Consider the following 13,361-nt stretch of genomic DNA (forward strand, 5'->3'; position numbering starts at 1 on the left):
ATAAACGAAGCAATTAAACAGACTCCAAAAGCGCTTTACAACATCTTGCCGCAGCAACTCGCTCACATAACAGTAAAACCATAGCATACCACATCCTTGACCAGATCGACGCCAAGAATAATAGAGGAGGAGATCTATGCCTTCAATGGATCCCATCGCACATGGGCATTGAGGGAAATGAAAGGGCATATGATCTGGCAAAGGTAGCCGGCCATTCAGGGGTACCATATCAGTGGATACCAGAAAACCTGGACTGGAATGAGGCTATAAAGAAAATGTGCCATAGTATGTGGATAGATTTTCACCATAGGGCATCATTAGAAAAGGGGAAATGGAGTAAGTCGATTCTACCAACACCACGAGAGGTGCCCTGGTTTGTAGAGTCTTCTTTGACGAGGAATGAGCTTAAGTTAATACTGAGGCTAAGAACAGGGCACACCATGGGCAAAAGATTTGATGTCCTCATGGGAAGAAGCGAATCGCAGCTCTGCGATGAATGTCATGTTTTAGAGGACATTGTACATATAGCACTGCAATGCCCCAAATATGAAGTTCACAGAGTACAGCTGCGAATTGCAGATATCTATGAGAATGTCGACGAATTGAAGGGTGTCCTGGTGGTGGGTAAGACGGAAGAGCTAGGCAAAATTGTAAAGTTATTTAACAGAATAGGAGTGAGGACCTGATCGACGGATCCCCTTCTAGAAGAGAAGAGGCGATATGACAGCGAGTCGCAGTCAAAGCCTCGGTAAAATCACAAAAAAAAAAAAAAAATTGTGCAGAAAAACATTATAAGTATTATACAACGAATTGAGATTGGTGAATTTTGCACATAATATACATATTACATAATATCAACATTATTACGAGAACAGAAGAAGAATATTTAAAACAAACGTAGATGAGATATTATTATGACAAGACAGAAAATACAATTAAATTTCAACATATTTGTATTAGTTGATCAGTGACATGTATTGGACTTTTGCTTGTAGGGATGCTGCTTTATTCAAAACTGTCATAAATAGGGAATCCAATCCCGAGCCAAAATTCTGATCCCAGGATTTCGGGACTACAATTTGACAATCCCGGGATCCCAGGATTGGCATTTTTTTCCATTGTTAATATAAAATTTTTATATTTACACATAACATTGATAAAATCGGTCAAAAATAAATCTAGTATAATTTATAATATTTAAGACATGTATTGTTAATATTGTATATCTACAATCAATCTTGGAAATACATAAGTTTAATGGAGTAAATAATATTAAATATATATATAAATAATAATGTGAATTTAATACGAGATTGCTGTTTCTGATAATGAAGACTTAATGAATGGGTTAGCGAGATTTAAAATAGTAAAGCAAATAATCATGGCGTACTTATGGCCTTTCCGCTTCATAAATCTAATTAGTCAGCCAAATATGAAACTGCCGTAAAACGTATGATGTCTTGGTGGAATTACTTTGTTAAAAGTGCGAAGCATTGTTTTTTTCCAATCTGTCTTATTTTTAATAATTTATGTGAAAAAATAAAATGAATCGGCAACTTACACATGGGTATAAATCAAACTTCTTTCAAACTCAGTTTATTTCTAATGAAGTTATTTTTTCTGTTATATTTTCGCTTTTGTTTTATGTTCCATAAAAATTGATAAAAAAAATCAATCCCGCAATTCATAGGTATCGAAAATAGCTCGGGATCCCTAGTCATAAGTGTTCCAAAAAACGGTATTGAACCGACTGGGGGCAGCATTCACTATGCCCTGAGAGAAGTAGAGAATCAAGAGGGATGGAAAGTCTTGGTTGCTCGAAAAATAACAAAATTCAAAGGTGTTCACGAAGCTCAGCTATAGGGAAATGATTCGTATAAAACCTTATAAAAGATTCTTAGTAATGCCGTCGAATGCCTACAAATTGTGTGTGTGTGTATCCACGTCATGCTTCACCTGGTAAGAATATCTTGAAAATAGTAAAGACCTTCCGAGATTTAAAATATCCATAATAACCGACAATAATGTGTATGTAATTAAGAAAGAATATGGGGGTTTATTTCAAAATCAGAACAGAACCCAATTTGAATTTTCCACTGGAACTGAATTTTGAACAAATTTTGGGTTTCCAACAGCTCTGATTGTCTGTTGGCCAGTCAGCATCACCCAGTTGATGGCGCCGAATCGTACAGTCGAACAAGAATTTCTTGTCCACGTGTTACAACTGTGATCTAACAACCCCCTGCCAGTGCAGCTAATCGAACTTCCGTTTTCGAACGAGGAACTCCCCAAATTTATCATTTCATTGTATGCTCCCGTGGTGTACGGATCTGTCAATTTACGTAATTTGACGCTTTTTATAATAAAACTATGTCTAAAACGTTAAGGAGAGATGTTAGAATTATTATTAGTAAACTTTTGGTTTATTGCGAAGAAGAAAAGGAGTAGCATCTAAAAGTAGAGCCGATACATTATTTAAACACGCCTAACCTAACCACTTGTTGATGATATTAGTCAATTGTTAAAAATTAATAGATACATACATATTATTATGTACTTAATTTTTTTTTCATTAACCTAAAAAAGTTATAATTTTAAAAGCTGACAAGTCAACATATTGAATTCAGCAAAATAGTGGACGTTTCATTCTTTTGCCAACAGATCAACATACCACCGAGGCAATATAGACACGGCTTTTTCATGATTTTCGGACACTACAACATCGGATCTCGGTTGCCTCGTAAAAACCAAATCAATCCGTGGAAGATCCCTGATGTCATCTAAACGCGCACCGTGGTATTTGAGCAACTCTTTCGAGAGGCAGTCCTTGACAGTTCTCAAGAAGACGTCACAGAAATTCATGGGGACCGTAGGATGCCAGAATTTCTGGAAAAACAAAAAAAAAACCTTAAAATACTAGTCCTTCGTAATGAACGCCTTCAGAGAAAGATAAGTATGCGCCTTCAAGTTATAAATGTGTAGTAGTCTTCATTGTAGTCTTGTCTTTAGTGTAAGTCACTAAATACTATATATGGGATGCTGACATAGCCTGGAGTTGCGCAAGACGATTGACCAGCGGATTCTTTGTTTCGCTGTGTGGGGTCCATATGCTTCAGCTAAGCGGCAGACATGGCCGAAGAGTCTTAAATAAGTAAAAATATATCAGACAGGCAGTGGTGGCTCTACCATATGGACCCAAAGGGATGATACCTATTATTCTATTGTTAATCCTATTTCTGTTGACGACATCAATGGCCAACGGGGGCAATTCGACAAGCCATCCCAATCTCATACGAATTTGATGTGTTAATGTTTGAATGTGTTGTGTGCAATAATATATAATACACAATACGCATTCTGCTTGAAAGCTTCATGTGTGACCCAGTGGCGAATGGTGGAGGTAGGCTGTTAAGATCCGACATAAATAGTCCACATTTGTCAGTCATACGTATTTGTTTTCATTGAACTACATGCAATTCATAAGTCTACAATTTACAGATGGTGTAAACTGCCTAAACCAAACCACAATAGTTTTAGTATATTATGGGAGATATGATAAAATTGTGCACACTTTTTCATTCATATTTATTTGTTTCCGTTGGATTAAGAATACCTATTATAGATCTACCATCGTAAGTCGTCAGACGGTCGAATTTGAAACTAAAATTTTCTATCGAGGATAAATTTGTCACAAACACCAATTAATTTTACAATATGTTTCTCGAATTATGGATTGCGTATCTGCGTAGCTCTCATGGCGTCAAAATATCAAAAACACATTATATTTAGTGTTGATAAATAAAATACACCTATTTAAAAAAAGAGATCAACAAGTAAAAAAAGCTTTTTCCTTTTAAATAAGAAATGTACCTAATACATAATTTTATATTTGGTAGAGATAGTATTGTATAATCAAACGAGTATTTGTTGCTAATTTAGGTACGCTGATTTTCTTGCTAGCAAGATTTTTATTGTTTGTACATTTGAAAACATAAAAAGAGCATTTTAGATTAATAATAAACGAATGTGACCTTTTAATATTTGACATTATTCGATAGCTACTTGGCACCAATTATTTGGTAAGTATTTAAAGGAAGGTATATTTTAATATAATCAATAACGAATTATAATGTCTCCACGAAGAAATGAATGCAGACGAAGCGCAATCCGAAAATAACTCCGCAGTAGCGTTTACTGATTGGGCGTTATGACAAATTTATTCCAGACTGAGTCAAATGTTTACATTATGAAACGTCAACGTGCAGAATTCAGGATATGTATTGTGTTATTGAAAATACAGAAGAAATATGTATAGTGCATAATAGAAATTAGTTCTAAAACAGTTCGTGGGAATGCCAGAGACATCATTCTAAAAGTATGGCAATTCTGCGATGATGAAAAAAGACAAAAAGAATTGATTGTTTCTATCAACAATGCCATACAACGGACAGCCGCCATGACAGTTAAAAATTTAATTTCAGTGTTACCAAGTTGCATTTATATTACAACGCAAGTAATTTCTTGTTTTTTTAGTTTTGTTCAAAGTTATGATATAAAAACATATTAATGTCGGATAGCAATATAAATTAATACTTACTTATTATTTGTGTAATACACAATGTAAACGGATTTATAAAGAAATTTAGTATATTTTAACTGACATTTACAAGCTCGAATTCCATAATATGACCTCGACAGAATTATCGATATGTATTAAATTACGATATATATTATTATTCTATATTTCAGGTGTATCAAGTATGACAATTAGCCGAATTAAAATTGAAGCATCTAAGACGACTTTTTTTATTATATTTTTTTCCAAGACTAAAATATACACAATACTACTTTATATTTTCCGATTTCTGATTTTTTCAACTATACATTTCTTCCTCATGGTTATAAAAAATGTAACGCGTTTTTATTTTGATTTTGTTAATTTTTTATTTTAATAATATTTGTAAGTACATAAATCTACAACCAATAAAAATTTATAAATAACCATTTTTTGTTAGTTATGGCAACATTCTCAATGTCACACTAGCGCCCTCGCTGAAAAGCCAATTTATGATGGTAGATCTATACATATACTGATGGCTATTTTTTTTAAATTCATTAAACCAAACTATAATAAATAAAAAAAATATTATTTTATCTATAACATAAGTATCCAAAGTTATGTATGATTTAATTGTACAGTTTTTGATATTTTATAGATAGACGAGTATTTTTCCATATGCCCTACGGACGGATATGGCCGAAGGAGAAGTTAAAACGATGCTTTCTGAAATAAAATAATAAGATAGATTTATCATGGGTTTATTGCTGTTGAATGTAATTACCCTATATTTTCCCGTCAGGTCAGCTGCCTTGTAAAACTTTAATTCCGTCACAATGCCATCTCCACTTCGATGTCCGCACAATACCGTCTCAACCCCTGTGAAGAATGTATCCAACCACCATGCCATTGCCTTGTATTTCCTAAAAAATAAATAAAAAAAATATCAATATCGATGATCAGGTGGTATTGACTTCCGTAGTATGATATCGGTGAAAATGGTGAAGAGAAACAGAGCAAAAATGACAACCATTCTGTGTACCACAGCCAACGACCAGAATTAGTTTAAGCCACAGACCACGTGTTCACTGCGCATTGTCCATGAGGAAATTGTTGTGAGAAATTTTTAAACGGCGGGACGGCTCCAGCCATGGAGCTCCGAATGAAAGGCCAGCGCCTTACGCATTGGACTACGAGGGCCACTTGTCATCGCCTAATTATTCAGAATTATTTACACTCCTAGATTCATCAGTAACAATTAAATTAAATATTAAATTAGTTAAAAATGCAACATGAAAATACTAGTTGCTTTTATTCTTCTAGCAATATTGTTTTGGTATTGTCTTCCATACGTAATTTCCAAAATTTAATAAAACATTTATCAGTATTAAACCAATTTCTTTTCATTTTCCATAAAGTTATACAAAATTAAATTAGTAAACCTTCCCGGCGAACACCCTGTAGTATTTATTCATGTTTCTAGAATTAATTAGCAAACTTCATATCAAAGTCGTTGTTGATAATAATTGACTTATAAACAAACATGTATTCATAACAAATAATCCCGACCATGTCCGATCCTGATAGGATCATATGGGCCACCACAGAGTGGAGGTTTGTATTGACAGATTTTTGTTTTTTATGAGAAATGGATGTCAGCCACTTGCTCAACCTATTAGGTCCATACCCTGACACACACAAATTGAAAAACAATATGTGTACTTGCCATACCCAGGATTCGAACCTGGGACCCACTAAGGTCTAACGCTTAAGCCACGCGGCCTCCGTGGGTGTGAAGAAAATATGGTTAACTATGTTGTGTTTAAATTTGGCAGCCACACTGAGAAGCAACATGATGTTAAACGTTTCATAGTTAAGTTAATAATAATAAAATTGAGGGTCTACTGTGCGTTATAATACACAAGAAACACAGCTTCATTTTGACGAACAATAGACACTCTCAGTACTGTTCGGTTATACGGAATACAGCGGAAAACGCATTTTGAAAATAGCCGATAAACTGGATTATTTGTTAGTTTGGGTTAGTTTAGGTTAGGTTTGGTTAGGTTGACTTAACAAATTATCCAGTTTATCGGCTATTTTCAAAATTCGTTTTCCGCTGTATTCCGTATAACCGAACAGTACCACACTCTCTTTATATTATTACTCTGAGCATAAATTAAGGCATAATAAAGGAATGTTGCATAGCCGGCCGTGCACATATGAGCCTAGCAACGGTGACGATTGCAACCTCTCGAAATGTCAAGTCATCAAAAAAAATGAAACGCCTCCTTGTAAAATCATATTATGTACGTGTAATTATATATCAATCTTCTTTTTCTTCGATGGCGCTACAGCTCAAGTCGAGCCCTGGCCTCCTCCACCGCTGTCCTCCAGCCGGAACAGTCCTCCGCACGTCTTTTCCAGTTCCTGATTTTTAGTATCTGGTTGGCATCTTTTGTAACATTATCACCCCATCGTGTGCGTGGCTTTCCCACTGGCCTTTTCCCTCCTGGGTTTCCTTCGAGGATCTTCTTCGGTATCCGTGACTCAGGCATGCGCTGGACATGGCCTGCCCAGTTTAGCCTCTGGAGTTTTATGAAGTTGGAGAGTTTTGAATCTTGGTATAAGCGGTATAGTTCCGTGTTGTACCTAATTCTCCACTCCCCACCATCATTCATGGGTCCGTATATCCGCCTAAGGATCTTTCTCTCAAAGCAATCCACCATTTCAGCTGCTTTCACATTTAGCATCCATGACTCGCACCCGTATGCAACGACTGTGCGTATGACGGTTTTATAGAACCGCGTCTTAGTTTTTCTGTGGACATTTCTGGATTTGAATATGGGCAGCAATGAGAAGTACGATTTATTTGCAGCGGTTATTCGGGCTTTTATTTCTTCCAGTTCCTCGTTCTCTTTTGTAATATTGGAACCCAGGTATGTCAACCGGTTGACAACCTCAAATTGATGGTTTCCAAAACTGGAACTTTGGCCCAGCCTACTCTGATTTTGTCGGCTAAGTACCTACCTAATTTCTATGGCTGAATTCAATATTTTTGGCGATGTCGCCAGTAAATATTGATTTAAATGACTATAATTATTCTTTTAAAAACTGAGCATGTGTTGCTGAAATTTATTGTTTTCGTGTTAAATATAAAGTTAGTGGTAATTATTGTTAGTTAATGTAGTAGAAAATATGGTTAACTATGTTGTGTTTAAATTTGACAGCCATACTGAGAAGCAACATGATGTTAAACGTTTCATAGTTAAGTTAATAATAAAATTGAGGTTCTACTGTACATACACAAGAAACACTTCATTTTGCCGAACAATATCCACCCTCTTTATATTATTACTCTGAGCATAAATTAAGGCATAGTAAAGGAATGTCTCATGTTGCATAACCGGCCGTGCACATATGAGCCTAGCAACGGTGACGATTGCAACCTCGAAATGTCAGTCATCAAAAAAAATGAAACGCCTCCTTGTAAAATCATATTATGTACATGTAATTATATATCAATCTCTTGGATAAAATAAATATTGGTGCGCAGACGCTGCAAGAGATATTGCGACCGGTGACGTTTGGATTAAAATGCCTGACTTGTAGCGGTTTGCGCAGGCGCAACTGCAACACTGACGGCGAGCTACTTGCAGTACGAGTCGCGTGCAATTTGTTGCTAGTGACACATGTTTTTTTTCAAACTAAAATGTTGTACTCCACCAATGTGCACAGCTCCATTTGGTAATGTGTTTTGTGAATAATGATTATGTCACAATGACACATTATTCGACATGTTGCAGATGAGACGAGTTTAGATGTGCTTCTCCTAAATAATAATAAAAAAATCAACGCGTGTACTTACATATGCGCGTTAGAAGTTATATATACTTCTTTGGCGTAACAAAACAATAACAAAACTTGTGATAACCTAGATTCTTCGACTAGCTCATAATTATCTTTTTATTTCACGTTTGTTTATGTAAGGAATTGCAAATGGCCGACAATAATAAATTCGTTAATCGTCGAACAATACTACTATCATATTTGCGTTTGTATACAGCTGACTGAATCGCAGCTATTTTCATACTGTTGTAGTGGTGTGCGCGTGCAGCTCTTAACCCTTTGGCTGCTACGATGATGTGCAAAATCCTGTCGAAGATTGCTACCAATAATTGTCGATAAATTAAAGTATTGTATTATTTTTAGACACCTTACCACTCTAATTGATTCTGCGAAATCGGAATATTTTGAAAACACGTTTTGTAATTAGTTTATCGTTTTGAATAGATAATGAGGCTATTAGATATGCCCCGCTTCGTCTGCCTTTAAAATTAATTGAAATTCTCTTTCTCGCTCTATCATACTGACGACCACGTGTGCGAGCGAAACGAACTATCGAGTTTTTATTTTTAACAGCTATTGGAAACAATCGGTTACTTCAAAATATTATTTTAATTCCATTCGATTGCGTTAGCTAACGACACGTACTCCCCATAACATCTTATTGAGAAAATAATTCATTTGGATTATAATTTGCATTCCTGCAAAATGATTACGGACAGCGAAAGTGATAGCGAAATAATGGCAGCTTTTCGAGGGACTAGAAGAATTAGCAGCTCTACCGATTCTGATAGTGAATTTGTGGATAATAATCAACTTATGGGTGATAGTGACAACACTTTATATGACTCTGATAGTGATCCTGAAATCGTATTAAAATTAATCGAAATAATATTAAATAAAAAATTGTCATTCCACCCAGAATTTGACTGTAAACAAATAAAAAACGAAATTTGTTTATATTGTATACTGAAATTTGTATTTGAATGCTTTTATGCTTTTATTATAATGCTTTTATTATAAAAATGCTGATGCGATGAAAAAAAATACAATAGTTCAAGTTAAAAGTTCTAAACCTACCCAGTCACAAAACATAATATAAATCAAGTTATATTACACAACAATAAAACTAAATATATCAAAAATGTTTCATACCGCTGAAGCAGTAGTATGTTCCAAAATTAACTTAACATTTCAGGCATCAAATGCAAAATGACGATCGTTGTGGCCAATATCAAAAACATCTCTTATAAATACATACTTACATAAACTGGTCCTTCTCCCGTTGGTTCGTAAGATGTTTGGCAATCTTTAGCTGGATAAATTCCAAGTTTTTCAACTTTTCAAGGGTCAAATCACCTTTGAATATTTCTTCAAAGTCCTCACACTTGACGGCGTCAATTTCAGTTGCGTATACCAGTTTATGGGCCTTCAATTTAGCTTCATGGACCAGGTAAAACTTTTTGGATTCATTCAGAGGAGCTTCTATGTCTGGTTGTGTATTACATTCATCTAAAACAAACATAATATCGTCACTGTTCTGGCAGAAGACACTAATTCGAAAAAATGTCATATTGAGTTAGTTATACCAAAATGTTCCTTATTTCAAACTTTACCGTCTGGAAACCTTCTTAATAAATAAACAGTCTTTATTTTAAAGTCATCCTTCTTACGATTACTTAATAAACTCACAAGATAGACCATTTCAAACATTTTAACAACTTCACAGTCAAATTACTCAAAACTAGTATTTTCCAGTTAGTGTGTTCTGCCAGAACAGAGACGATATGTTCCTTAATCCTATTCGTACACAAAGCAGATATTTTACAAAAGGTGGAGGTAGACACTTAAGCCACGTCCTGCACCATACCTAATCACACCGAAATTAATTATTAACTATGCGCCAGAAGTGTTAACAAATTTATTTAATATTGGCGATCATTTTTTATGAATTCGAATAAAGTTACTAAGGTGAATGCTTTGACTACTAAAGGCTCATTTAGACGAGTCGTCACGGATGATCATCCGCAGTGAATTGCAGGCGTTCATTTTTTGTTTACATGTGTCACTGAAAGTGAAGTACACAAATCATCCAAAATGGCGTCAAGTAAAATTACGCTGCAGGTTGGAATTCAAACAATTTGTGATTGTTATATGAATGCAGAAATTTCATTGAGAAGAAGGATTAGGAAAAAGAGTCGGTGGATAAAACCATAGACTAATACATGGTAATGCGAGGTAATATCATGGGGAATATGATGACAGTACTCAGGGGCGCAGTGCGCATGCGCACGGCTTTTGGAATCATCCGCAGTGATCAAAAAATGATCCCATAGTAGAATCCGTTGAACTTCATTCACTTTTGATTTTGGATGATCACTTTCGATGAGTCGTTGATGAATGTAGGTTTACACGGGTCACTGGGGATGATTCCTCCGCAATGATCGTCAAAAGTGAATCCTGTAAACGGAACTTAAGGGCATCTATCGGCAAAATAAGAAGCATGCAATTAATACATTACATTTACCAAAAAGGCTTAGTTCTTATTAGCAATCTTCAGTACAAGTCTGTATACTGGAAGCCTGGCGGAGACAGCGGCAATTTTTATGACCAATTTTGGCAGGAATTCATGAATAATGCAAGAATTTTAACCTTACAGTATATCGGCTATTTTCAAAATTTGTTCCACTAAACAGACAAGAACCCAATCTTCTAATCACGGAACCCTGATTGGGAATCAGCTTTACCCCAGACAAACATGACGGGAATCACTGCCTTAATTGGTTCATTTACTGATAATGCACAGACTTACCCGACAAGATGTGTTGGCTGAATTTATAACCCCATCCGAAGCATGCCTTTTGTTTTGCGGTCATTTGTAATTCCACATCCTCACGGGTATTTGAATTTTGAAGATATATCACCCCTCTGAGCAGGCTGACAGATATACGATCCGGGTCCGATCCAGAATAAGGGAAAGATGAAATTGCCTTCAATGACTTCCCATAAGTGACAAATGGCGCATCTTCCAGAGAAATCTTACTTGAGTCGAATATATCGATGGGAGTATTGTTATCTTTGAGATAATGGCACATGAATCCTATGTCTTGCTCCATGTTCATTCTGCTGATCGTGTTCTTCGCGTTCCAGTTCAGATCGTAGCGGATTCCGGCAGTGGCGATTCTTCCCTTCAGAAACTTCAATTGGGAGCAATCGGGGACGTATTCCCTTTTGGGAGTATCTCCATCTCGATCAATACTGAATGAACCACATATTTTCGGCTTTGGAATGTTGGGAAACTGGACACTCTTGTAAGATTTATAAATCGTGGTTAACTCCATTATTTTTGCTTTGTTTGATTTTTTTAATATACTGGGTATATTATAATATTGCGAAATACACAGCTGCTCGATCCGCAAGTCAGACGAACAACAAACGGTGTAAAAATAAACGTTGCCAACGCAGCGGTAATCGAATCAGTTTACTGAGAAGGGTAATCCCGGCCGACGAGAATTGCGTGACACTGAGTCAATGTTGCCATATTTTTCTATGCTGATTATAGTACAAAGGTGTAAAAGTTATAGTATTTCTGTAAAAAATATAGTACAGGAACATTTTTTGGCTCAAATCCTTTAAAATTATAGTATTTTAGCAAATTTGGCGTAAAATTATAGTATTTTACATTTTTTGCACAATCAAAATTATAGTATTGTACTATAATTATAGTACGGTTGGCAACACTGCACTGAGTGCTGTCATTCTTTTGTCATCGAATTATAGTACGTGGTCCAAAATATTTTAGTATTTCAGAAAGAAATATAGTACGTGTTATTATATTCTGGTAACTGAGAATTTGAAAAATTCTGCCGGCCTTTTTTATTTATGTACCTCTTCCGACCAAAAATGCTAAGGGGCCGTCCACATTGACGTCAAGCTCAATGGGGGGTGGGCGGGGGTGTTGATATAATGTGATGATTTGTGACTAAGGAGGGAGAGGCGGTCAGAGAAAATGTGACGTCATAAAGTAAGCAAAAAAGATAAAAGAACCTAAAACACAACATTGTGAAACGGGAATATAAAAATAAACATTTAAAAAAATATATCTTTTTTATTTTTTTTAACGTTCTTAAAAATGTGACGTAATATAAACGGGGGGGGGGTGTAAAAAATTATGAGACGATGGAGGAGGGGCGACTTTAAAAATAGCCGAAATTGTGTGACGTCATATGTGAACGGCCTCTTAAAGGCCGGCCACACGCTCATGCTTTACCACGGTGTTGCCTGCGCAAAGCCGTGCGTATAGTGTATTTTTTGACTATTATCTATTATGGCTTGGTTTCGCAGGGCTTAATTGAATTATAAAACTAACCAACACCATCTGTAAATTGTAGTCTTATTTCAATGAAAACAAATACGTATAACTGACAAAGTTTAGTGTGCAACATTTATGGCGGATCTTAACAGCGTACCTCTACCCTTCGCCACTAGTATAATTATAGTATATTTAAGCAAAAAATGCTGATTTATATGTGAGTGTATGTTTCTTCTCAATAGCCATTGTTTGGTCCACTTGGATCTGTAGGATTTATTTATCTTTTTTAAACTAATAAATAATAGAAAAACGCTTGTGACAAAAACAAATCGTCACTTGACGACATTGCTGCGATTCCGAAAAACAGTATTTTCACGATGACGACGACTTCTGTCGTAACGTTATGAGGTTTGCGCAGTTTTACTTGTGCCGTGTGGCCATACGAGAGTGTTCCGTTTTTTTCCACAGGCAAAACCGCGCAGGCAAGTCGCTGCCGTAGAGCCGACGCATTACCGATGATTTCAAAAAAATCCATTTTAAATTAAAGTCAACGAAGTGCTTTTTTCACTAAATTAAATATTTTTTTCTGATATTCATAAATACAGTATTTTTGGCGTACTATACCTTTTCAATATCGTACATAGT

General features: G+C 35.6%; 1 protein-coding gene across 1 annotated transcript; it reads right to left on the minus strand.

Moving 5' to 3' along the window:
• Positions 1-1,503: 1,503 nt before the first annotated feature.
• LOC147069166 (decapping and exoribonuclease protein-like) lies at positions 1,504-11,837 on the minus strand. The gene is made up of 4 exons (XM_085951263.1): positions 11,217-11,837; positions 9,670-9,916; positions 5,343-5,481; positions 1,504-2,886 (listed from the first exon to the last, which is right to left on the minus strand). Exons 1-4 carry the CDS (start codon positions 11,743-11,745, stop codon positions 2,644-2,646), a joined length of 1,158 nt encoding a protein of 385 aa, XP_085807389.1. The 5' UTR covers positions 11,746-11,837; the 3' UTR covers positions 1,504-2,643.
• Between the last annotated feature and the right edge of the window lie 1,524 nt (positions 11,838-13,361).

Source organism: Rhyacophila brunnea, unplaced genomic scaffold, assembly GCF_057557595.1.
Source record: "Rhyacophila brunnea isolate RB1 unplaced genomic scaffold, BYU_Rbru_1.0 scaffold_24, whole genome shotgun sequence".
NCBI lineage: Eukaryota > Metazoa > Arthropoda > Insecta > Trichoptera > Rhyacophilidae > Rhyacophila > Rhyacophila brunnea.

Excerpts from the sequence above, each read along its gene's own strand:
- LOC147069166 (XM_085951263.1), bottom strand. The coding sequence starts at position 11,745 with ATGGAGTTAACCACGATTTATAAATCTTACAAGAGTGTCCAGTTTCCC. Across the intron at positions 9,917-11,216 it reads CAGCCAACACATCTTGTCGG|ATGAATGTAATACACAACCA; the intron begins GTAAGTCTGTGC and ends TGTTTGTTTTAG. Across the intron at positions 2,887-5,342 it reads ACCTGACGGGAAAATATAGG|AAATTCTGGCATCCTACGGT; the intron begins GTAATTACATTC and ends TTGTTTTTCCAG.